General features: G+C 57.1%; 1 protein-coding gene across 1 annotated transcript in view; it reads right to left on the minus strand.

Annotated features, from left to right (window-relative positions):
- Positions 1-25,362, minus strand: part of CCDC57 (coiled-coil domain containing 57) — a 103,555-nt gene that overhangs the window by 42,294 nt on the left and 35,899 nt on the right. Inside the window, exons 12-16 of the mRNA XM_030295893.1 lie at positions 18,572-18,794; positions 17,751-17,903; positions 11,273-11,376; positions 8,581-8,751; positions 4,410-4,596 (exon numbers count right to left, since the gene is read on the minus strand). Of these exons, the coding sequence (XP_030151753.1) occupies positions 4,410-4,596; positions 8,581-8,751; positions 11,273-11,376; positions 17,751-17,903; positions 18,572-18,794 (838 nt within the window). The remainder of the gene's footprint in view (positions 1-4,409; positions 4,597-8,580; positions 8,752-11,272; positions 11,377-17,750; positions 17,904-18,571; positions 18,795-25,362) is intronic.

A 25,362-nucleotide genomic window follows, 5' to 3' on the forward strand; every position in this document is an offset into this window, starting at 1 on the left:
GAAAGAGGGAGAGATAGAGGAAGAGGGGGAAGGGAGAGAGAAAGAGGGAGGGAGAGGGACAGAGAGAGAGAGATGAAGGGAGAGAGGGAGGGGGAAGAGAGGGAGAGAGATGGAGAGGGAAAGAGACAACATGGGCAAGAGACTGAGGGAGAGAGCAGGAGGGAAGGAGGGGGGCGGGGGGGAGAGGAGAGAGATTCCCAGCAGGTCTAATGAGATCTCCAGAAGAGATTAGAAAGAAGGGAAGAACATCTAAAGAAACAATGGCTAAAAATTTCAAAGAATGGGAAAAACCAACAAACCACAAGTCTTAAGATTAAAAAAAACAATCCCATTCCTGAGCAGGTTAAAGTAACACCAGCCCACTCCCGCTCAGACCCAGGCTGGCGTCACAGGAGAAGAGCGGCCAGAGGGAACAGGGACACCCCCCCCCAACCCCCCAAGGAAGGGGCTTCACCGGCCAAGGGCCAACTTCTTCAAAGACAGAGAAACACCCGCTTTGAAAAGGTTGTAAGAAAATGCCGACATGGAATTTTCTCCAGCCAAGCCATCATTCTAGACCCTGGTTCAAAACAAAATGTGGGCCGCCAGAGAGAGGCTCCAGGAAGGTGTGGCCGCAGGCGTCAAGGAGCCCCTGGCAGGCGGATGCAAAACAACAGATCACCTTCTGCTTACAACAGGCTTTTAAACGTGCATGTAATTATGAAAAAGAAAGGTGAGGAACTATTTACTCACGTGTACCTGCTAAACAGTGTGGGGTCAGCAGGCCAACGAAAGCCTCATTTGTCCCTTTTTAAACTTTTTTCAAATGTTTTTATTTATTTTTGAGAATCCCAAGCAGGCTCCAGGCTCTGAGCTGTCAGCACAGAGCCCAACGCGGACTCGAGCCCACGAACCGTGAGATCACGACCCGAACCGAAGTCTGGACGCTTAACCGACTGAGCCACCCGGGCGCCCCAAATGTTTATTTTTGAGAGAGGGAGAAAGAGAGCACACGTGCAAATGGGAGAGGGGCAAAGAGCGAAGGAGACACAGAATCCACGGCAGGCTCCGGGCTCCGAGCTGCCGGCACAGAGCCCGACGTGGGGCTCGAACTCAACGGACTGTGAAATCACGACCTGAGCTGAAGTCCAGATGCTTAACCAACGGAGCCCCCCAGGCGCCCCTGTCCTTTTTTTTTTTTTTTTTTTTTTTTTTTAGCAAATCACTTCTGGACAAACAACAAGTTCAGCAGGAAAACGACATGATGAGGCATCACGCACTGGCAGCACACACGCACTGGAAATCCGAGCTAAACGACGACGCGTTTTCCCTGAGCGGACAGGCCCAAACAGCTCCGAACGAGCACGGCGTCTTGCGAGGCTGCGGTCGGACAAGCGCCTTCATTCACTGTTGGGATCGCACGAGACCCGCTTTGGCTGGAGGTGGGCTCGGCCGTCCGGGCCCCACGCGTCCTGAGAGGGCCGGTCCAGCGCTCGTGTGGCACCCGCTCCAGCGTGGGGCCGTGTGGGGGCTTGCACACTCACACCGTGATGGACGGACAGGCGCCCGGCACCGCCTCCGGGCCGCGGGTTTGCTCAGGTCAGTAATCTGTGCTTTCCTGTAGGAATTAACACCTCCCTGCACACACTTACATCTTTGCAATGAGCAAGCAGCCTTTTTATAATCAGAACACACAAAAACTCAGGGGAAAAGGCCAGGTATGAAAGGCTCCAGGCTGTGTGACTCCAAGTGCCAGGCACCCTGGGAAAAGGCAGAGCTGTGGGGACAGGACAAGGATCCAGGGCTGCCGGGGCGGGGGAGGGACGAGCAGGCGAAACGTCCCCGCACGAGGCTTCCGACGGCACCGCGGCGGGTACGTGGGCAGGCTGTGCGCGAGGGGCGGGCACGCGGACCGGCTCCGGACCTTCCCGGCAGTTTTGCTGCGATCCTGCAACTGCCCCCGAAGCAAAGTCTTTACAACAGCGCTGGATGTGAAGATTCTTGCAAATGACCCCTCGAGGAGCCCCGGGCTGCGGAGACGGGGACGGGGTGCTTGCCGCAGGCAGCTGAGGGAGGACACATCCCGGGGCGGGTGCAGGCGGGGCGGGTGTGGGGGGGGGTGGTGGTCTGCAGAGGCGCCCGGAAAAGCGCCCGGAAAAGCACCTGGAAACCACAGGAGACAGATGATGCCACCTCGGCTGGACTGTCTTACGTTATTCATGCTGTTAAACGATGATAAGATATTTTCGTCACAGTTGGTTTACACGCCACCTGTATTTACGCACCAGATAAATCATCTCTGTAAAATAAATGCAGACAGACCAGTCTCGCCTAAAGCCTTTGCCATGAGGTCCAAGCACGCCTGTGGGAGAGCAGAAACCCCACCACCCGCATGGTTTGGGGGAAGATGGCCTTCCCAGAAGGAAGCAAACTGAGAGCGTTTGGTACAGCTGCAGATTGCAAACAATACAGAAGTATTCAGAGAAAAGTCCCAACATCTCATTCGGTAGCTTCCTCCCCAAACCGCGGAGAAACGGACACGCTTCTTCACAGCCCTCCGTCTATGTGCGTGCACAGTCACACGCACGCGCACACACCGTCTCCCGTGTGCCCGCCTGCTGACACAGACACGCTCTCCGGCGGTGGCTTCTGTCCGCAAACAGCTTGTCCGGGCGGCATCTGCCCAAGAGGGGTCAGTTGACCCGGTGGTGCACAGACGACACCGGGCCCACGATGAGAATAAGCGTTAGGAGCTTTGGGGGTGACCTGGCACCGCCACCTTTTTATTGTATTTGCCAAAGCATCACCCGCAAAGGACTGGAGTCGAACGGCAGAAAAGCCAGCTCTCCGCCCCACCTGGTTCGAGTTGCGGGTGGAGGCAGCACCCGGTGGGGGTGACCTGCAGGGAGCCCAGCGGCGCCCCAAGCTCTGGACTACGGGGTCTGCCCTGTTCCCGATTACTTTCTCACCACAGCGAAAGCGCTGCTGAGAATATCCTGCACATACATCCTTTTCCCCCGTGAAGTATCTTTTAATTAGATTTTTAAGAGAAGGATTGCCGATTCAAAGGGCAGAATCGTAGAAAGAGACAGACGCAGTCAAGTTGTCCAAAAGGCTTCAACGACGAAGACCCCCACCGACACGCACGTGCCCCATGCTCCTCACTGCCAAGTGACACTGCTCAATCTGAGGTTCAGACTCATTGCTGACTTCAGTGGCTTCCTCAGACTCCTGAGGCCACGTGTCACCCGCACCCTCATCAGCTACGTGCACTTCTCCTGGGACTGGCCATCTGGGCCCTTGCGTGTGATCTGTAGGCACCTGTTTTAGGTATCGATCCTTTCCGCCCGTCAGACACGTCGAAGACATCTCCCTTTGTCTGTGTTCGCTGCGTCCTTTCCTTAGAGACGTTTAAATGTACCGTCACAGCGGTTGATCTTTGCCTTCCCCCGCCTATGGGGTAGTTTACTTTTCAGCCTTGTTTAGGGAAGCCTTTCTCCGTGCTTACGGTTGCTGCGAAGATGAGCATAGGTAATAGTGCACAGACGATGGGGAGAGGGCAGTGTGGACTGAATATCGCACCACTGCTCGCATGAAGGCCTCAGAAAACGAGGACAGCCACAGGTCCAGGAGACAGCAGAGTGCTACGGGCCACCAGGTACCACTCTATGGCGGCGCTTTATAGGCTGGCAGCTAAATCCGGGCCACGCCGGCCGTCTTCCCTCGCCTGGAACGACGTGCCGTTAGTCTACCATCGGCTCGGAGCATACGATTTCCGTACTGGTTTGTTCAGAGACCTTATCCTGTACGCTGTGGCTTGTGAAATGCCACTACTATAAATGAAGTCCTGCAGTGAACCCGCATCTAATAAATTCTCGCCAAAGCGGTATCCGTCTGAGTCTCGCCGGCTGCAAGCGAAGCCCCGGGGTTCTGTGAGCTCACAGAACTCACAGTGGCTGCCGGGGCCCGTGCCGCAGGCTGGAACAAGGGCACGTCTCTTTCCAGCCCGGTTTCAGCACTGCCTGTCGGTCTCGGAACCCAGCACCCTCTCAGACACCCGTAGGCAGCCGGGCCCGGGTCGCAGTGCAGACACAGCGGCCGTCACTCGGAGAAGCCCAGCACAGCCGGCCCAGGAACACGGTGGCCCAGAAAGGCCGCCCGCTTTGCAGTATTTTTCTCACAAGTGCTGCCACAGGAACCGGTTCGTGGAAACCCCGTGGCAGCGTGAAGCTCCGCTCTGTGCCCGTGACCCCTGACCCCAGCTTCACTCCACAAGGGAGGCTTCTGTTCTCCCGCCTGAGAAGCCAGGCCAGGCCAGGCCCTCCCCCGGCCCGTTCTCGCCGCAGGGCGGCAAAGCTTCCCCCCTTCCGGGCGGCAGGCCAGGAGAGAGCAGGTCTGTGAGGCCCCCGGCCCGCCAACCCCACGCTCACCTGGGCCGCGGCCCAGCTCCGCTCGGAGCCTGTTTCCCGTCTCCAGGAGCTGCTCCTTCTCCAGGCGGAGGCGGACGATTTCTCGGGCCGCCTCCTTCAGTTTCCTCTGGAGTCGGGGCACAGACGACACCTGCGGGGGCTGTGGCTTCTGGTCTTTGGTCCCCATGGGTCCTTGGTCTGCAGGGACCTGTGAACAAAGCCATAGGCAGAGAGCTTGTAAGCCCAGGCCTCCAGGCGGGAGAGGGGCAGGCTGGCCGCCCCAGAGCCCGCACCCCTGGGGAACATCCTTGCAGGATGAGACAGAGGAAGGGCCAGCGAGTCTTGACAATGAAACGGGGACCCCACATGCAGGAGGCCACCTCTTCCGTGAGTGGGGTGAACGAAGACCACAGACTGTGGAGACCAGGCCTGCTTCTGGCCTCTTGCGACCCCCACCGAGCCTGTACCTTTCCAGCAAGGACAATGAGGAGCCAGCTGGCACCCACACTCGGCCTCCGGGACTCACGAGGGCTGCGTATGCACCAGGGTGACAGGCTGGGTGCACAGGTCATGGGCACCGGGGTCACCTGGAGTGGAGGAGCCGGCAGAGGACTCCCTCCGCTCTCTTCCTTACTGTCTGGACCCTGCGCTGTGGGGTCCCTGTGCTGGGTCACCACATGGCCCCGATACACGCACGCAGTCCACTCAGAGGGGTGTTCGGAACGAGGCGGGGAGTAGAGAACGAGAGAGAGGAAGAGGAGAACGTGTGTGCGGGCTGCCTCTGAGCCAGACAGAGGCCCAGGAGGAACTGGTGTCCAAGGCCCCTAGGGAGGCAGGTGGCCCACTTAGGCACGGCTGCTCCCTACACCCATGAAAAGCTGCACTGTGCCCCTGTCCTGGCCACACACGCCGGAGCCAGAGCGGGAAGCAGCCCGGAGTCCCTGGAACAGACCAGCACGCTCTGTCCTGGCCTCGTTTCCTGGTGCGCCTCTCCAGGGCTGGCGGGCATCTGTGCCCTCCAGTGGCCACTGCTCCTCAGGCAGCCCGGAAGCCTCTGGAGTGTGCCAGGCTAGTTCGGCAGGAAGAGAGGTCGGGGCGGGGAGACGGCCCGAGGCACTGAGGCCCCAGCACCCAAATCCACACCCTCTCCCCAGTGGCGGGACCTGGGCCTGCTCTCAGCCTCGCCGACCTTCTCCCGAGGGCCCAGGACACGAGTGGGGCCCTCGGGTCTCTGGAGGAGCTGGGATAGACCCGGAGGAAGGGAGGACAGGGCGTGCCCTCCCCAGGAGCGCGGTGCTGGGAGTCACCTGAGCCACTTTACGTGAGGAAAGAGCAGCCCTGAAAAGACACTTGCTCAGAGGCCTCAGGGAAAACCGACTCTCGGGAGCAGGCCTGCAGCCGGCAAGGCGGCCCCCTGCAAGAGCCCGGAGTCGAGCCCTCACCGGGGGGGGCCTGTGTCCAGGTTCCGGGGGGCCACACTTGCAAGTGGCCCAGCTCTAGCCCCCGTGGCTGCGCAGTGGGCTCTGCAGCCCTGTCCCCCAGCCGGGGGCCGTCCTGGGCTCCGTTTCTGACCCGACTGCTCTGATCTCTTTCTATGCTCTGCCCACGCCCACGACGTGACGCCTGTGACCACACATTCCGGGACTCGCGAGCGACTGCGGGCTGGGGCCCAGGCGGGCCCCTCACGCCAGCCCCGTGGGCGTGCTCCCAGCGTCCTGGCCAGGGAGGCGTCCCCGCGGGGACTCTGTTCCAAGGGCAGCGGCCGCCGGGCTCCACAGAGAAGCCCTTCGGGAGGCCGTCAGAGCAAGCTCCGACCCGGGGTGCGGAGGGGCACTGGCCAGGGCGGCTGGCTCCCGCGGGTTCTCCTGAGGGTTGCCAAGGCTGCAGGCAAAGCCGGCGGGGAGGACCGCCAGCCAACACTGCCCCCCAGTGGACCCAGAGCGTCCCTCCCGTTGTGCTCGGGGCTGGAGGGTCGTTAGGACTGGGAGGAAGGTTGGCAGGGAGACCCCTGGGCCTCGGCCAATCCCCCCGGGCCGGGGGTCACCGGAGACAGGACAGCTGCAGGGATGTGCAGGTGCCGGGCGGGCAGTGGTCTCTGCTGCCCTTGGGGAGGGTGACTGAGCTCTGCACGGTCCCTTGTCCTGGGCCGGGGGGTGTGGGACCTGCCTCCACCCGGGAGAACGCGAGACTCGCACGGGAGCTACTAGGGCAGTGCCCTGGCGGCACCGACCCCCCTGCCCCGTTGCCACCGGCCCCCTCACCTTACGGGTTGCTCCCTGATCCGCCGACAGGTAAGTTGGCGACATCAGGCTCCTGGACACCTGGATGCCCTGGTCCGTGCCTCCCCAAAACGGACGTTCTCTTCAAACCACGGTTTCGAACAACCGACGTTTACCCCGGACGCAACGTCACGGCCTGGTACACAGGCCACGCGCAGACCTCACCAACCGTCCGGTCACGTCCCACACAGCTGGTTTCTCCCGCCCTGGGCACAGAGCCCCACGTGACAGCTGTCTCCCGGGTCCCCGCGGGCTCCTGACAGGCCGGTTTTGATGCGTCGCTCGTGGCTGCAGTCTGCGGCCAGGCTGTGACCCCCGGGCGCGGCTGGCTCGGAAGCCCAGGACACCCGTCTGTCCCCGCGTCCGCGATGGGAGCACACCCCTCGGAAGCAGCGTCCGCAGGGTGCTCCCCTGGAAAGCTGCCCTCTCCCTTTGTAACCGAGGCGTCATGGGTGCTGCGTCACAGCCTCGTTCTCCCTTCTGCTTCAGGACGGCTGCCCGGTGCACCGGCCCCTCCGCATCTGGGGGACCGGCCTCCCGCCTCCACCCTCTCCTTGACCCCACGCTGCAAGTCCTGCTTATTCTGCGGCCAGCGCCTGAGGCCCTTGGGTGCCTGCGTCCTTCTGTCCCATCGCCCTGTTTCCGGGCCTCCGTGGCGGAGCCCACCACTTATCCTGCTTCCTCTCAGAGCGAGACACTCGGAAACAGGATCTCGGCACTGGGAGCGCTCAAGGCTCTGGGCCGCCGAGATGCTGGCGCTCCCGGGAACGGCCCTCGTCTGGGCACCGGGACCGGCCCTAGGTTTCCTGTGCCTCGATTTCTCCCCAAGGTCACACGTGCTTCAGCCCCAGCCTGCCTGCCACAGAATTAAACATCTGGATTTTAAATGCTGCTGATTTGTAGGATCTCTTCCCCCTAAGCAAGCGGGATCCGCGAAGCAGGCGAGGGGTATTACGGGAACCCCCACGCAGCCGACCTCGGGGCCGCGCACGGGCAGCATCTGAGATGAACGGTGGACACGGGGTGAGGGGGCCCGTGGCCGGGATGGCAGGAGGGCTGGCCCTCCGGGTGGTGTTTCTGTGTCCCGCCTCCCCTCTGGGCCGTTTCTCACACAGCTGTCCGCCCCGAGGCGCGTCCAGGCGCTTCCACGCCAGCAGGGAGTGGACCCACCTTCCCTCCAGTCCTCCGGTGACGGACGTGGTCCCGGAGCCGAGTCCCACTCATGCCCGTCAGTGCCGCCCCTGGGACCGAGCTTGGGACACATGAGGACTGTTGCCCTATACCACCGCGCCCGGAGCTCTGGGCGCGCTCTGGTACCACGGTACAGTCGTGACCGCGGGCCACCATATAACACAGGGAACCGCGGGAACCCCGGGTCCCCCCAGGTAACGGACAGTAAGGAATGCGCGCCCTCAACAGCATTTCCAACAGCCTTCGGTGAGAAGGAAAGTGGCCGGTCTGTCAGATAGATCTGCAGCGACGGCGGCCGCAGGGCTCTCTCACGGCTCGGAACGTTGCCTCAAACATGGAGCCAGATGGGCACTGGCTGCGGAGGCCCTGACGGGGACCATGACGGGAGCCCCGGTGACACCCACACGGGGCCCACTGTCACGTGTGTAGGGGCCGTGGCCTCAAGCGCTCTGGGACATAAATCCTCACCAGGAAAACCCCCGATTTGCATTTCATTTCAGGGCTTCCCAAAGCCCTAGCAAGAGTCAAGGACTCCCTTTTAGGGGAAACAGAAGAGCCCCCTTCACACGTGCGGGTTTCCTACGCTGGCCTTAAGTGGAGGGTCCCAGGGCCCGGAGGCCTGAGGTGGGGCCGCACCCCTCCGGCACCGTGTCTGCCGAGGACCAGGCCCCACTGTGAGAGCGGCCAGGTGGAAGAGGGGGACGGTGGGGCGGGGTACCCACCTGCCTCGCAAGGGCCACCTGGTCCAAGGCTCGTAACCGCCAGTGGCTCCCGATATGCTCCTCGAGCTCAGCCACCTGCTTCCGCAGCTCCAAAGCCTCCAGGTGCACTTGGCCCACCTCGTGGGGCAGCTCGTGCTGGACCGTGTCCGCGCCCAGGGGTTTCTGCAGCACCTGGGGGGCCGTTTCAGGGGCAACGTTAGGAGGGGTGCCGGCTCCAGAGGGCAAGAGGGCAGGGAAGCAGGAGAAGGGCGGAGGCGCACAGCAGAAACTATGCCAAGATCAGAAAGGAACACGTTTGTCAGTCTCTCCTCTCTGGCTTAACGCAGTGGCCACGCAGGCCTGTGCCCCACCCGTCCCCTGCAGGGTGGCCTCGGGCACCTGTGGCGGAGCCCGCATTGGACTCCAAGGCTGGGTGGGGAGCATCCAGGCCGGGAACTGCCCGGGCGGAGGCAGAGGCCTCAAACCCTCTTCCTGAGCCTAGTACAGATGGAACCAAACACCTGCAGGCAAGCCGGGGCCTGGGAGGGGGAGGTGGGGGGTGGGAGGGGTGAAGCCAAGGCTGTCGAGAGGAGGTGACTGACAACTGGGGAGCAGACAGAAGGCAGGAGTGCACGGAAGGTGAAGAAGGGGAGTGCCAGGCGTGCGCGGCAGCTTTGGTCGCCACAGGGCAGCCGTGAGGTCCCCAAAGTGGGTCTCTGGCCAGAGCTCCGGGCCCAGCCCCTCACTTTGGCAGCTTCTCTGGACAACATCTGTCCTCCTGCTGATACAAGGAAGGAAAAAGGAACCAACGGACAGAATGGCACCTCTCTACACTCTGACTTTCCCACTTCATTCTCAGGAAGATAAAATATATTGTGTTCCTATTCCAGGAACTCCTACAGTGAAGTCCTGGTGAGTATCTTATTCTTTGAATTTGTCACATACGCATCAAAAAAGGTGACCGCTGGATGGACACTGTTAATGAAAATAGAAACAAAAACCACTTTGAAGCGGACATTTTTCCTCCCAACAATCATATGCTCTCTGACTATCAAAAGAAAATTAAAGCTTTAAATGCTTACTTCCCGCCTGTAAAGCGTGTGCACGCCCGTGTGTGAGACCGCAGCAGTGGGCAGAACGGGAGGCAGCAAGTCCAGAGCGCCCCGAGCCCCCTCCCCTCGCGTGCGTACGGAGGTCCGTCTGAATATACAAGGTGGGGTGATTCACGTATTTACGGACTCCGAGCACCATGTGAAATTCCCTCTTTCTGTTGCCTCACGAAGAACACACCACACAGAAGGCGACGGGGCGGCCCGACACCGAAAGCACAAGCAGGAAGAAAACACAGACAAAACCAGGGATCGTAAGAACTAAAAACCTGTGCTTCAAAGGACACTGTCAAGAAAGCGAAAAGACAAGCCTGAAAATGGGAGGAAAAATTTACAAACCGGACATCTGCTAAGGGACTAGTATCCAATGTACACGAAGGACTCTTCGAACCCAACGACAAAAAAGACAATCCAATTACAAACGGGCAAAGGATTTGAAGAGACATTTTTCCAAAGAATGCACACAGACGGCCAATAACTCTATGAAAAGATGCTCCGCATCATTAGCCATCAGGAAAAATGCAGATCAAAACCACTGTGAGGCACCATTTCGCCCCACTGGATCGGCTGGAGTCGAAAAGACAGAAAATAGGTGGTGGGAACCAGGACGCGGGCCGCCCGGAGTCCTCACACGCAGCCAGAGGGACACCAAACGGTGTAGCCGCTTGTGAAAACAGCTCGGTGGTTCTTTGGAGTCACCATCGACCCAGCAGTTCCACTCCTACACACGAATCCCAGAGAATTGAAAGCAGGGGCTTGAACAGATGCGCGGGCACCGTGTTCACAGCAGCTTTCTCCACAAGTGCCAAGCGTGGGAGCAGCCCAGTGTCCATCGGAGGACGGACGGTGTGGGAAACACAGCGGTTTATCACTCCGTCCCCAGAAGGCGTGAGCACTGGTTCACGCTACTGCCCGTGGGTGAGCCGCGAAGACATGAGGCCGAGGGAAATGAGCCAGTCACGCGAGGGCAGATTCCGCAGACCCCGCTCACGGGAGAGTCGTCCGGCTCCCGGAGGCAGGGCAGACGTCCCCGGGGGAAGGGATGTGGGGTCAGTGTTCGATGGGGACGGTTTCTGTTTGGATGACGAAAAAGTTCTGGGAATGGACAGTGGTGACGTTTATACACGTTGTGAATGTAGTTAACGTCACTGAACGTACGCTTGAAAATCGTACGCTTTATGTATATTTCACCACGATAAAAAAAAAAAAAAAAACTCTAAAAAAAGAGAAATTATGAATTTGTAGCAAGAAAGCACTGCTGTGACCCTGGCAACACGTGTGACAGGGCAGAACTTGCGTCCCAGGAAACAGTGGGCGCCGGCCAGCCTGACTGAAAGGGCTGGGCCTCCGAGGCGTCTCGCGCCACATCAGGGCACCCCCACGCGCTCTGGCGTGTCCCGAGGGGGCAGCAGTCCTGCGTGGGCCCCACCGTGGGCGCTGCGCCTCTGGACTTTCCTCTCGGTGACCGGGCCTTACTGTGTGCACCTTGCTGGGGACATGTTACCTCACAATAACCCCTTCCTGGGAGGGAAACTGAGGCACAGAGAGGCCAAGAGGTCCAGCCAAAGACCTGCCCAGCCCAAGTGTCAAAGGGGAGGCCATACCTTCTGCCTGAGCCGGGCCACCAGGAAGTTCAGGAGATGTGCCCTGTTTCTGAGCCTCCCGAGCGCTAGACCCATGGGTGTGCCATCGGCCGGCACGGCTCCTCCTGCAGAAAGAGGGATTCTGTCAGGTTCAGGTCTCCTTCCCTTGGGGAAGGTTCCGGTCAACTGCCCTCTTTGGGGAGTAGACGTCTGTGCCATGCAGGGCTGGGGACGCTTACTGTCACCGTGTGTCCACCTGGAAGTGAAGATTCCCTAGGACTGAGTGGAAGGCACGTGGTCCCAACACAAACTGAGAGGCACTGGCGGCAGATGACGTATAACCCTAGTATCGAGAAAGCAAGAATCTTTGCAGGAAAACAGTGGAAGCTTACCACCTAATGTCTGCAGAGGCCAGTCTGCACCAGCCTCCTAGTCATCTGGGAATTAGAAAAAATGTTCCTACAACCCAGAGGTCAAAGAAAGAATCAGTAGAGGTAAGAAATTATTTTGGCCTGAGTTATCATTAATACAACGCTTACCAAAACTTAATGAAGGGATTGAAAACTGTCCTTTTAAAAATGTTTATGGGGGCGCCTGGGTGGCGCAGTCGGTTAAGCGTCCGACTTCAGCCAGGTCACGATCTCGCGGTCCGTGAGTTCGAGCCCCGCGTCAGGCTCTGGGCTGATGGCTCGGAGCCTGGAGCCTGTTTCCGATTCTGTGTCTCCCTCTCTCTCTGCCCCTCGCCCGTTCATGCTCTGTCTCTCTCTGTCCCAAAAATAAATAAACATTGAAAAAAAAAAATTAAAAAAAAAAAAAAATGTTTATGGCCAGGGGCGCCCGGGTGGCTCAGTCGGTTGTGCGTCCGACTTCGGCTCAGGTCATGATCTCGCGGTCTGTGAGTTCACGCCCTGCGTCAGGCTCTGTGCTGACAACTCAGAGCCTGGAGCCTGCTTCGGATTCTGTGTCTCCCTCTCTCTCTGTCCCTCCCCTGCTCATGCTCTGTCTCTGTCTCAAAAATAGATAAAAACATTTAAAAAACATTTCAGAAAATATTTATGGCCATAGTAGCTTTTTTTAGAAAAGAAGGGTGAAAAGTCAATGAGCTGAATAGCCATTTCAAAAACAAGAAGGCCAACTAAATAAAGTAGAAGGAAGGAAAGAATAAAGGTAATACTACATACTGAGAAGACAGAAAATAAATGTGTAATGGAGCTAGCTCCTTGAAAAGGCTTTTTAAAAAATAAGTTCCTGGGGCGCCTGGGTGGCTCCGTCGGTTGAGCGGCCGACTTCGGCTCAGGTCACGGTATCGCGGTCCGTGAGTTCGAGCCCCGCGTCGGGCTCTGTGCTGGCGGCTCAGAGCCTGGAGCCCGTTTCAGATCCTGTGTCTCCCTCTCTCTCTGACCCTCCCCTGTTCATGCTCTGTCTCTCTCTGTCTGAAAAATAAATAAACGTTAAAAAAAAAATTTTTTTTAAAGATCAATTCCTGGTAAGACTAAGGAAGAAAAAAAAAGTCAACAGAAACAACGCAATCGATGAAAACACAGTTATTCCTTTAGATCCTACAGGCTTTTAAAACTTTTAGGACAATACTACAGGCAATTTTCTGCCCAATTTTCAAAAACTTAGATGAACCAGATAATTTTCTAATAAAATATCAAAAAGTGACATGCCAAAAAGAAAATCTGGATCATCTTGAAAAAAACTGAATTCACACTTTAAAACCTTCCCACAAGGAAAACCCTAAACCAGGGGGTTCAGAGTTGAAATCTATTAATGGTTCAGGAAAAACTGACGTCAGTCGGACATAAACTTTTTCAGAAAGCAGAGAAATAGGGAACATCTTCCGATATATTTGAGGCCAGAATAACCGCGATCCCCAAATTTGACAATGAGCATCCTAAGAGAGAGTACAAACCAGCCTCACTCATGAACATAAACGTATTAATTCTCAAAACAACATCAGTACAGGGATGTATCGCATGTTGGGTCCATTGCAGAACCTTAAGTCTATTTAACACTCAAAACCCGGCGCAAGCCTGCTGTTTGGACAAGACCATGAGCGTGTGCCCTGTCCCTCTCCTTCCCGGAAGCTGAAAGCCCAAAGTGACTCTGAGGGTGCCCAGCGGGCGGGGGTGGGGCCCGGGGCCCGGGGCGGGGGAGGGCCAGGAGCAGGGGGGCGAGGGGCGGGGGCTCAGGGGATGCTCTGCCGCGGGTTCCTGATCTTCCTTCCTGTGTTTCCGGGCTTTGGTGCCAGAGCAACCACAAGCCAGAAGCACCAGGAGCCCAGACGAGGGGGGCTCCGCTGGCGCGGCCCGTACAGACAAGGGCCCACCCTGCACCACCCTGCACCACGCGGCCTGCACCCCTCCTGGGGAGAGCACGTGGGGAGGATCGCAGAGAGGGGGAGCGAGAGAGAGGAATTCCTTCGGTCTGCCCACAGAGTCCCTGAGGGGCCCGCGTGGAAACCAGGCAGCATCCGGACAGCCAAAGCCTTCAGAGCTGAGCTCTGTGCGGCCAGGGAAACCGCCCAGGACCTAACCGGGCTCGGGCGGCACCCGTGCAGGCACGGCAGAACAGCAGGGCAAAGACTCCGGAGAGTGAGGGGTCCTCCAGAGCCAGCCCAAGAGAGTGGGCCGGGTGCAGACGTGCCCTGTGCCCCAGAGAGGCGGGGGGCCTGCTAACACAGAAGTGGAGCAAAACCAGCGTGGCAAGGGTCGGAGGGCCCGAGCACCAGAGTCTGAAGTTACTCATCACGCCGATAACCAGGAAGATCTCGGCACAATGAGAAAAGACAACGCTGAGGGGGACACGGACGTCGGGATCACGGGGTCATGGGATAAGCGGGCCGGATGAGGAACCGTGCGAGCTGACTCGCTGTTAAAACGGTGGGAAAAGAAAAGTTTTAGAGGAATAAAAGGTACAAAGAAAACAAAATGGAAATCTTGAACTGAAATCGAAATAAAAGTCCCCCTGGTGGGCTCAGAGCAGCGCTGAGGGGACACGGGCCTGGCGAGCATGGGGACAGACGCAGGGATCACCCGCCTGAACAGCAGAGAAAACGCACCGGAAAAAGGAACAGAGCCACAGGGACCCTCGGGAAAAGAACAAAAAAAGCTAGCATTTTTGTCAGCGGAGTCCCTACGGGAAAAAAGAGCATAGAGCCGAAAAAACGCTTGAAGAAATGATGGTTGAAAACATCCCAAATTTGGCAACAGACAATCACCTTAGATTCAATGCCAAACAGGATAAGCCAAAGAAGCGTGTGCCCAGACACATCATCGTCAGACTTCGGGCACGAATGACAGACTCTTGAAAGCTGGTGGACAGAACAGGTGTGTGGCTTGTGGGAGACAAAGGTTTGGGCGGTAGAAGGCTTCTCAGCAGGAAGTGGCACGATTATCTTAAGGGTTGAGAGCTGAGAACCGTCAACTCCTACTTTCATACCAGAGAATAAATTCTGCAGGGACACAGGTGAAAAAGGAAAACCAGAGAGCTTGTTATCAGCACATCTGCCGTAAGAGCTGATGACAGGGAGGCTGGAACCTCGGGACTCAAGGACACACACAAAGGGCAAACGCCCAGGTAAACATCACAGACTCTACCTTGATTTTTTTTTTTTTTTAATATATGAAATTTATTGTCAAATAACCTTGGTCACAGACTCTACCTTGGTTTTTTCTTTTTTTTTTTTTTTTACTGTTTATTTTGAAAGAGAGAGAGCATGCAAGCAAGGGAGGGCAGAGAGAAAGGGGGACACAGAATCTGAAGCAGGCTCTAGGCTCTGAGCTGTCAGCACAGAGCCCAATGCGGGGCTCGAACTCACGAACCATGAGATCATGACCTGAGCTGAAGTCGAACACTTAACCGACAGCCACCCAGGTGCCCCAATACTTATTCAGTTTTGAGAGAGGGGGGGAGAGAGGGGGAGAGAGAGAGACAGTGTGAGAGCAGAGGAGAGGGGCAGAGAGAGGGAGACACAGAATCAGACACAGGCTCCAGGCCCTGAGCTGTCAGCACAGAGCCCAATGGGGGGCTTGAACCCACAAACCATGAGATCATGATCTGAGCTGAAGTCAGACGCTTAACCAACAGCCACCCAGGCGCCCCTCCTCTTGAGTTTTTTAAAATTATGTTTGACAATTTGGGACACCTGGGTGGCTCAGTCGGTTGAGTGTCCAACTTTAGCTCAGGTCATGATCTCACGGCTGGTGGGTTCAAGCCCCGCGTCGGGCTCTGTGCTGACAGCTCGGAGCCTGGAGCCTGCTTCAGATTCTGTGTCCCTCTCTCTCTCTGCCCCTCCTTGGCTTGCATTCTGTAGCTCTTTCTCTCTCTCTCTCAAAAATAAACATTAAAAAATAATAATAAATAAATAAATAAATAAATAAATAAAATTATGTTTGACAATTAAAAGCAAGAATGCTAATCCTGACTGAAGCAGTTCCCCACATAGGAGAGGTGATGTTTACGACAGCAACGCGGGGACGGGGCCTGATGGCAGGAAGATGGTGCTGACGGGAGCTGGCTGCGAGAGGTCACATGGCCGTGCTGTGATCCCTGGGGCCCAGACAGATACACTCAGAAACGGCACATACATTAAAATGGAACACAAACAATGTTCGGATGACCCACAGGCACAGGAAAGAAGACACCTGGGCCAGAAAGCGGGCAGGAAGCGGCTGCTCAGATCAACACGACAATAACTGTTAAGTGTGGATGATATAAATCCTATCAGTTAAAAATATTAGCAAATGAGAAAAAAAAAATTAGCAAAATGGGGGTGTCCGGGTGGTTCAGTCAGTTGAGCGTCTGACTCTAGATTTCAGCTCAAGTCACGACCTCACGGCTCGTGAGATCGAGCCCCGCGTCAGGCTCTGTGCTGACAGCATGAAGTGTGCTTGGGATTCTCTCTCTCTGCCTCTTCCCTGCATGTATGCACTCTCTCAAAATAAACATTAAAAAAATGAAAACCGTAACTGAAAACAAATTTTTTGTAATTAGCAAAATGGATTTTTTTTTTTTTTAATTTTTTTTTCAACGTTTATTTATTTTTGGGACAGAGAGAGACAGAGCATGAACGGGGGAGGGGCAGAGAGAGAGGGAGACACAGAATCGGAAACAGGCTCCAGGCTCTGAGCCATCAGCCCAGAGCCTGACCCGGGGCTCGAACTCCCGGACCGCGAGATCGTGACCTGGCTGAAGTCGGACGCTTAACCGACTGCGCCACCCAGGCGCCCTGCAAAATGGATTTTAAAAATTGACCTGCCTATATGCTGCTACAAGATAATTCATTTCAAATGTGATGCTGTAGCAAGATTCTCACACAGAGAGTCTGACACCCAGGCTTTTCTTTCCGGGAAGCAACTTTATTTGTGCTAGCACTGTTCAGTTGGGTTTGTACCCGAAGAAATGAGCCCCTGAATGCCACGTGGCATAGTTTTTACATATTTTCTACTTCTTTGTCTCCCATATATGGTAACATGCAAACATGCACTCTGATTAAGTGGTCTCATGTTACAAGGTCATGAGGGATGTTGTCATGTACACACATAGCCAGGTTACCTTGAGGTATTTTATTTTTCCTTAGGAAGGGGACTTTACCACAATATAAGGAGTTAAAAGTTAAAGGATTATAAAGATACACCAAGCAGACTCTAATCAAAAGGAAGCTGGAGTGATGTGATTAACACTAGACAGAGCAGGCTTTAGAGCACTGCACCCCTAACAGGTAAAGAGGATCATTACGTGATGCTATCAGGGCCAGTCCCCTCTTACAAACACAGAAACTCTAAATGTGTATGCAAACAACAACAAAGCTCCAAAACACAGTAAGCAAAAACTGGCAGAAGCATGATAAAAAACAACCATGTATTACAGCAGGAATAGAAAGGAACTTCCTTAATCTGGCCCTGTGCTCCAAAAAACCTTTAGCGGCTTTAGAGTCAAATGTTGAAATTTTTCTCTGGAGTCAGGAAGAAAGTCAGCCATTACCAACACCATACTGGAGATTCTGGCTTGGAAAAGTAATATAAGGAAGAGACATAAAAGATGCCAGCACTGGGAACGCAAGCAGGCCCCTGGCTGGAGACGAGCTGATCGGTAGGTGGAGCATCCCACTCCTTCACCTGTCTTCCTACACAGTCAGCCCCAGAAACCAGCCGGTGGGATGCGTCCATCCCCCTAGAAGGGCTCTCCACCGGGCCAGCGCCCAGCCGGGCAAGGGGGTGTCTGCGTGGCGCCAGAGCAGGGGTGGGGCAGGGAGGTGCCCACCCGGAGAGGTAAACGAGTGTAAACACTTTGAGAACGGGTGGCATGGGGACTCCTGGGTGCCGGGAAGGGCAGGGGGGGGGACCTGTAGTTTGCGATCTTTCCTTGATGCGTGCGTTTGCATTTTGTGGACTTTCTGGGGGTTTATATTTCAATTAAACCAATGTAAAACAGATGCAGAAACCAGAGTGTTTCTGGAACAAAGCATTCAACAGGACAAGACAAGGACTCTTACCAGGCACTTTGGCCAAGATGTGGACGTTGGCTTGAACGTCAGAGTGAGATGAGGACATCTTCGAAGGATCTAACACATCTTCTACCTGTCCTTCCAGGGTTTTAAATTTATGCTTCAGATTTCTGATTTCTGTTTCGAGGACCATGATGTAATCTGCCGCAAAACAACCCAATAAATACGCCGGCACACGCGTTACAGTCCCCTCGCCCGTCACAAGATAGGGGCTCCCTCCCGCTGTCCCGCTCTTCCCCCCGCCCCGCCTCCCACACCTGCCCTGGCCCCGGTGCCCCCCTCCCCTCTGGTGCCGGGCGCGCTCCGAGGACGGCTACGCCCCTGCGCTCCCTCAGACCCACGAGCCTGCGTACACGGAAGCACGAGTCTCGGGCGTGGAGTCGTGAGCTGGTGCCCTCCGCTCAGGACCACTCCGGGGCCCCTCTTAACGGTGCACGGGAGGGGTGGGGGGGAGCCCAGCTCCGTTACGGCACAGGCCCCGAGGAGAGGCCTGGTATCCGCCAGCCTGCACAGCCCGCCTCTTGGAGAACACAGTGCCCACTCCCCTCCCCATGCAAGTGGCCTCCGGGCTCCAAGTGCCAAGTACACATCCTTCCCTTCTTTCTGCCACTTTATTGATAAAAAGTTGCTGTTCTACGTATAAACATGGACATAAGATCCCTTCCCTTGGAGGAGAAGCCTCTATCATACTCTGAATTCGTCAGAGCGGATGTTCATCTGTGAGACTCCAAGTGAAGCATGTTTTGGACCCACTGGAGATCTGTCCCCTCCCCATTCTCTGCCCCCCCCCCCCCACCCCTCCGGCTCACCAGGAGCCACGGCCTCAGCTGCTGCCTTTGGAAGGGGCTGTGCGGGGTCAGAGGGCTGACCCCCTGACTGCTCAGGAGGAAGAACCTGGTCGTTCAGGGTCTCCATTTCCTCCCTCATCTCCGCAACAGCGCGTCGTAGGCTTGCGTTTTGCTCCTGGAGCCTCTGGATCTCACTAGATGGAAAACTTTCACTTACTTCTTCTTCACGAAGCCTTAGGAGCACCTGTCAAACACAAAAAGAAAGAAAATGGTTACAGCTACAGAAGAAGCCCACAGGCACGCCTGGTTGGCTCTGCTTGGGATTCTCTCCCCCCCCGGCCTCTGCTGCCCCCCCCCCAAAATAAATGGATAAACGTAAAAAAAAAAAGTCCCTTAAGAAAAAAAGAAAAGACCCACGGTTTGCTGCCCGTCCACGGCTCTGCCCACCCGTCTGCCCTCCAGGCTGTGGGGACCTTCCATCTAGACTGACGGGGCGATGAGAGCCCCCTCCTTCCAGATGTCACAAAGACAAGGCTGCTGCTCGCCACCGGGAGCGCTTCCTGAGAAATCGGGGGCCCCTTCCCTTTCAGTCGCAAAGCCGTCGGCCACCCACAGGGCGGCTGCCGTGGAAAAGACACAGGAACAAGTGCCGGCAGGGAGACAGACGACGTGGGACCCTTGCCCGCCGGGAAGGTGAACGGGTGCGGCGGCCTGTGGGTGAAAGACGGGGCGCCGCCGCGGAAAATCGCCTGGCGGTCCTCGAGAGATTAAGCGCAGAGGTGATTATACGACCCGGCAATTCCACTTCGAGGCGTATGCCCAGAGAACCGAAAACGTACGTCCACGTGAAAACGCGTACACGCACGTTCACGGCGGCAGTCTTCACAGCAGCCGGGGCGGCGCGCAAACGCAAATGTCCACCGATGGACGGACGCGTGGATGAATTAAAGACGTGACACAACAGAGAGTACGAAGCCACACAGGAATGAAGTCTAGCGCGTGCTACAACACAGACCAGCCGTGAAGATGCTCCCAGTGGTGCCCACGACTTCGATACGGTTGTAGGTATACATAAGCTCAAGGGTTTGAAGAAAAACAGGAATGTGAAAGGAAGAGGAACAGGAGATAATTTGACAAGAACCCAACGGCCTCTGCAGAGATGAGAAAGATATTATTTGAAATAAGAAATTCACTGGAGGGGCCCCTGAGGGGCTCAGTCAGTTAAGCGTCTGACTCTTTTTTTTAAAAAAAATTTTTTTTTTCAACGTTTATTTATTTTTGGGACAGAGAGAGACAGAGCATGAACGGGGGAGGGGCAGAGAGAGAGGGAGACACAGAATCGGAAACAGGCTCCAGGCTCTGAGCCATCAGCCCAGAGCCTGACGCGGGGCTCGAACTCACGGACCGCGAGATCGTGACCTGGCTGAAGTCGGACGCTTAACCGACTGTGCCACCCAGGCGCCCCAAGCGTCTGACTCTTGATTTCGACTCAGGTCACCATCTCACCGTTTGTGGGTTCAAGCCCCGTGTCAGGCTCTGCACTGACGAGGTGGAGCCTGTTTGGGATTCTCTCTCTCTCTCCGTCTCTCTCTTTGCCCCTCCCTTGCTCATGCTCTCTCTAAGTAAATAAACTTAAAAAAAAAAAAAATTCATGGGGCACCTGGGTGGCTCAGTCGGTTAAGCGTCCGACTTCGGCTCAGATCATGATCTCGCGGTCCGTGAGTTTGAGCCCCGCGTCGGGCTCTGTGCTGACAGCTCAGAGCCTGGAGCCTGCTTCAGATTCTATGTCTCCCTCTCTCTGACCTTCCCCCATTCATGCTCTGTCTCTCTCTGTCTCAAAAATAAAATAAACGTTAAAAAATTAAAAAAAAAAAATTCACTAGAGAGGCGGCCTAAGACCAGACGTCACAGGAGAAAGGGTCAGTGAGTGCAGATACACAGCAACAGAAAGCATTCAGCCAAGCAGAGGGGAAGGCCAAAAAGAGAGTCAACGGAGGCCTGGTGACCCTGAGAACAGCATGGAGCCGGCTCAGGGCAAGGACCCAAGAACCCAGATACAGGAGGCAGAGGACATATTGGCCAAAACATTTTCAACGTTTATTTATTTTTGAAGGAGAGAGAAAGCATGTGACAGAGAGCGAGCAGGGGAGGGACAGAGAGAGGGAGACACAGAATCTGAAGCAGGCTCCAGGCTCCAGGCTCCGAGCGGCCAGCACAGAGCCTGACGTTCAGCTCGAACCCATGATCCATGCGATCATGACCTGAGCCAAAGTCGGACGCTTGACCGACGGAAACATCCAGGTGCCCCTGGCCAAAATATTTTCAAATTTGATGAAAACAAGTCCACAGATCCAAGACGTCCACTGAAACCCAAAGCAAAATAAACACAAAGAAAATCATACCAAAAAGTACATCATAATCAACTTGCTAAAAAATCACAGATAAAGAGAAAAAAGGACCAGAAAAGCAATCCGAGGAACACAGCATATTAGGTGGCGTGCACAGGCGCAAATACGAGGTTTCTGCCAACTTGTCACAAGAGCCACCGGGAGCCCCGAGACACAGGAAGGAAAAAGCCCTACCGCCTTGGAATCCTACAGTCAGTGCCTGCGTCCTTCCAAATGACAGCGAGACAGGACGCTACCTTTGACCACCAGGATTCACCGCAGCGGGACCTGCTTCTGGCTGCAAACAACCAGAAAATCAGACGAGTTCCAGGAAGCCAGCGTCTGCCGCCATGCCAGCACAGGACCGGGGTGCCTGACACAAGGGGGCAGGTAACTGAGCCCTGCGGCCTGGCCTGGCCTGCATGAGCCCAGGCAGGGCCCCCACCTTCAGGGATGCGCACTTACAGACCGCGCCGGCTTCCTCCCCTGCAGGGACCCCCCCCCCCCAGACAGAGCCTCCTCCCTGCAGGGCCCCCCTCCCACAGACAGCGCCGGCTCCTCCCCTGCAACCCCTCCCCCTGCCTGCTGCCGCTGACCCTGCGAGCAGGCAGGTGGGCTGCCCCAGGGTGCCATGCGCGCGCGTGCGCGCGCGCGCACGCACACACACACACACACACACACACACACACACACACACACACGGTAGTTCCTCACTCTCCGGCTGGTGGCTGGCCCCCCTCTGCTTGCACCAGGAGGGCTCTGGCCAGCCCTGCGGCACCTCGCTACCCAAGAAGGTGAGCTGCTACCAAGCTCAGAGGGAGGAACCCACGTGCCTGTGCAGCCTTAGGGTGACAGGTGCCAGTCACCTCAGCAGCCGCTGGGAAGAGGACGGCCACGTGGTAAAATACACAACCATTTGCAAAGTGTCTTGAAGAATTACAATGACATGAAACATAATGATTGGAGAAATGAAAAAAAGGAATCCCAGTTATACAGCACAACAGACTACAGAAACAGCACGTGCACAGGGACACATACCGAGATCCAGAGAGAGCAGTGACTAGGAAAACACCAGAGGGGTGCCTGGGTGGCTCAGTCGGTTGAGCGTCCGACTTCGGCTCAGGTCATGAACTCACGGTCCGTGAGTTCGAGCCCCGCGTTGGGCTCTGTGCTGACAGCTCAGAGCTTAGAGCTTGCTTTGGATTCTGTGTGTCCCTCTCTCTCTGTCCCTCCCCTGCTGATGCTCTGTCTCTTTCTCTTTCAAAAACGAATAAACATTAAAAATAATTTTTTTAATAAAAAAAATAAAAAAGAAAACACCAGAATGCCAGCACGGTGCGACCATGTGCAACAATGTGCGACCTCCGTGTCCTCAGGAGTGGTAACGCCCCCCATGTCCCGCGAGCGGGCTCCCCCAGCTGGTGCCAGCAGCGGGCCAGGTGCTGGGTCACAGGCTCCCTTTAATGCTTCACAAAGAGCCCGCATCAGATGCAGGAACTGACGCTCGAGTTAACGAGGGGTGACCCGGCCACCACGCTGTCCGTGCTGCCGCCACCTGCTCAACCCGCCACCCTGCTCCAGGTACGCGCTCGCGTCTCACAAAAGCGCCACGGAGGCCACACGGGAGCCGAGCTGGACCCCGGGTCCACCTGGTCCCCAAGGCCACTCCCCTAAACTGAAATTGTCGAATTCCCGCAGCGGCCACACGTTCCCTCTCCTTCCAGAAGGAAGCTAGCTCTTCTACTGAGCGCGGACCCAGCTTTCCCACACCCCTCGTCGAGGCCTTCGCGGGCTCTGCTCTGCACCTGCCCTGCCTTCCAGCCCCGACTCCTCCGCCCCCCCCACTCGCCGTTCACACTGCTGACAGGAGGGGCGACCTGTTTTCCTGCTGTCATGCCCGCCACCGCATTCCGCACCTGCTGCTGGGCAAAACCTCACAGCTGCTCCCTCGCGGGCACGACGGCAGAACCCGACGGCCCTGGCGCTGGCCTGGCCCCGCTCAAACGTCCCCTCTGCCACACGTGGGGCAGGGACCACCCTCACAGGGCCTTGGCTTCCTCGTCTATGAAGTGGAACGACAGCATCAGCCCCCAAACCCCCGGGCAGCCCAGCCAGCCCCAGGAGGCACGACCTCACCTGTGACGTCGCGTGGCGCCGGAGCCTCCGTGGCCCGGGCTGCGTTCTCTCCCCTGCAGCTCTGCACGGGGAGGGCCTGCCCTCCGGAGCCTGGGATTACCACCGGGGGCGTGACTGATGCGGTCCCCGCTGAGGCCCCACGCGCACCTCCGTGCCGAGCGGTGCCGGTGGGAAGGGGCCGCCACACAGGTAAGACGCAGCCGGGCGGGCACAGCGGGGACCTGATGGCTCATCCCCCCGACTTTTCCTTAGAGACCCCGCCCGCTGCCCCTGACCTCCTATCTGCCCAGGACCCGCCTCTATGCCTGCGAGGCAGCCTCGGCACCAACGTGCTGACAACCACGAAGCGGGAGCACAGGCGCCCCGCCTCCTGCAGGGCTCGCCTCCGAGGCTCATCCCACCGTGCCAGCCCGGCCCGCGCACAGCTCCCACCCCCGGTCCCGGCTCTGAGACCGTGGCGGCACGCCAGCTGGCGCCTGCACACAGCTCTGGGGCGCGTCCTGCCGCGTCCCGCCTGCCTCGGCTCCCGGCCCCCGACACGGGGTCAAATACGTGCGGGTTTGTGGACAGGAGTGACGTGTGTTCTCGGCCTCGAACACCAACCGCGGGCTGAGTGCCGTCCTCGGAGGGCGCGGCCAGAGGCCCCGGGTCCCCCCCCCCCCCCCCGCGACGAGCACGGGCCACCGCCGGCGAGGACGGGAGCTGCGCGCTGTGCACCCTCGGCCTGGCCCACGTGCCCCCGGTGCAATTAGGGGCCCGGTCTGCACGCGCCCCCGCCCCAGGCTGACACGGCGGGTGGGAGAGGCTGCCCCGCCGGGAAGGTCTTCCCAAGCACTTCCGAAGCTCCGTCACCCGGCACAACTGGCTGAGTGGCTTTTCATGAAGGGACGGAGGTCAGACAACTGAACCAAGAGGTCATGACCAGGAGGATGGGGTCTGAGGCGGGGTCAGGCCAGCACCTTCCCGTGTGGGCTTTTCCCAGACCTCCCAGCAGCCCGGCGACACGGCTTCCCTCAGGGGCCCCGAGGCGAGCCCCACGACGGGCCGGGGTTCGCTACGGGGCACACACCTCAGGCTGGGAGCAAACCTCGGAGACTCTGGTGAGACTCCTTCCTCCCTCCTCCAGCTTCTGGTGTTTACCAGAGAACCTTGGTGTCCCTTGGTTTGGGGCCATGTCACTCCCACCTCTGCCTCTGTCGGCGCGTGGCCCTCTCCCTGCGACTCTGTCTTCCACGTGGTGTTCTTTTTATAAGGAGGCCGGTCATATTGGATTAGGGCCCACCCTGCTCCAGCGTGACCTCGTCTGCACTGGTTACATCCACACAGACCCTATTTCCAAGTAAGGTTGCATCTCAAAGAGCTGGCGGCTAGGACTGGAGCCTGTCCCTTCGGGGCCACCACGCAACCCACAGGCATCTCAGTCAGCGTCAGGCTCTGGCCAGCTATCCGTCAGCGAGATCTGTGTGGGGAGAAAACGGCCACGGCTGTATGTCAGGTGGCTCAGACACCACGGGTGAAGCTGCGTGTCTCTGGGATAAAGTCTAACCTGTTAGTTCTGCCCTCCCCGGAGAGACCCAGGCTTGAGTCACAAAAGAGCCCTTTGCTGCACCCTGAGGTATCCTCCTGGAGGTCTGATGACACGCTGAATTCTCCAAAGTCAGCGCCAAAACCGACAAAGCTAGCAGGACAGGAAGCCTTATTTACAACTTTTAAAATGAGGAAGTGATCTGGCTCTGGGGCCAGCGACATGGCAGGGAGGACACCGGTGTCCCCGCCACCCGCTGATCCTTCCCCACGGGCCTTCCCACCCTGTGATGCCGAGACCTGAAGAAACCTCCGCCTCCAGCACCACGTTCTCTCTGGGGCAGAGGCTCCTGCCCAGATGCCCACACAGACACGGGATCCGTTTCCTGCGTTCTGACAATTCTCACGAGTGACCATGACAGAATCATCAAATGTCCCCTCTGACTCTGTGCTAGAACCTAAAACCCTTGAGACAAGTAGAGGTCCTGGCTTCTGCACACAGGTCAGGACAAGTTACTGATACCCTTTTGCTTTAGTGATCTCTGTACCCAGTGTGGGGTTGAACTCATGACCCTGAGGTCAAGAGCTGCACCCTCCACCGACGGAGCCAGCCAGGTGCCCCAAATTACCAACATCTTAACACCGGTCAGAAGCCGGGTCTGCAGACATGTGGCCACTGCATCATCTTAGAGCAAACCTTGCCCACCCGGGTCCCTACGACCAGCTAGAAGTCCAAGCAGCTGCTGCCTTTGGGGTGAGCAGGGG

Source organism: Lynx canadensis, chromosome E1 (genome assembly GCF_007474595.2).
Source record: "Lynx canadensis isolate LIC74 chromosome E1, mLynCan4.pri.v2, whole genome shotgun sequence".
Taxonomy (NCBI): domain Eukaryota; kingdom Metazoa; phylum Chordata; class Mammalia; order Carnivora; family Felidae; genus Lynx; species Lynx canadensis.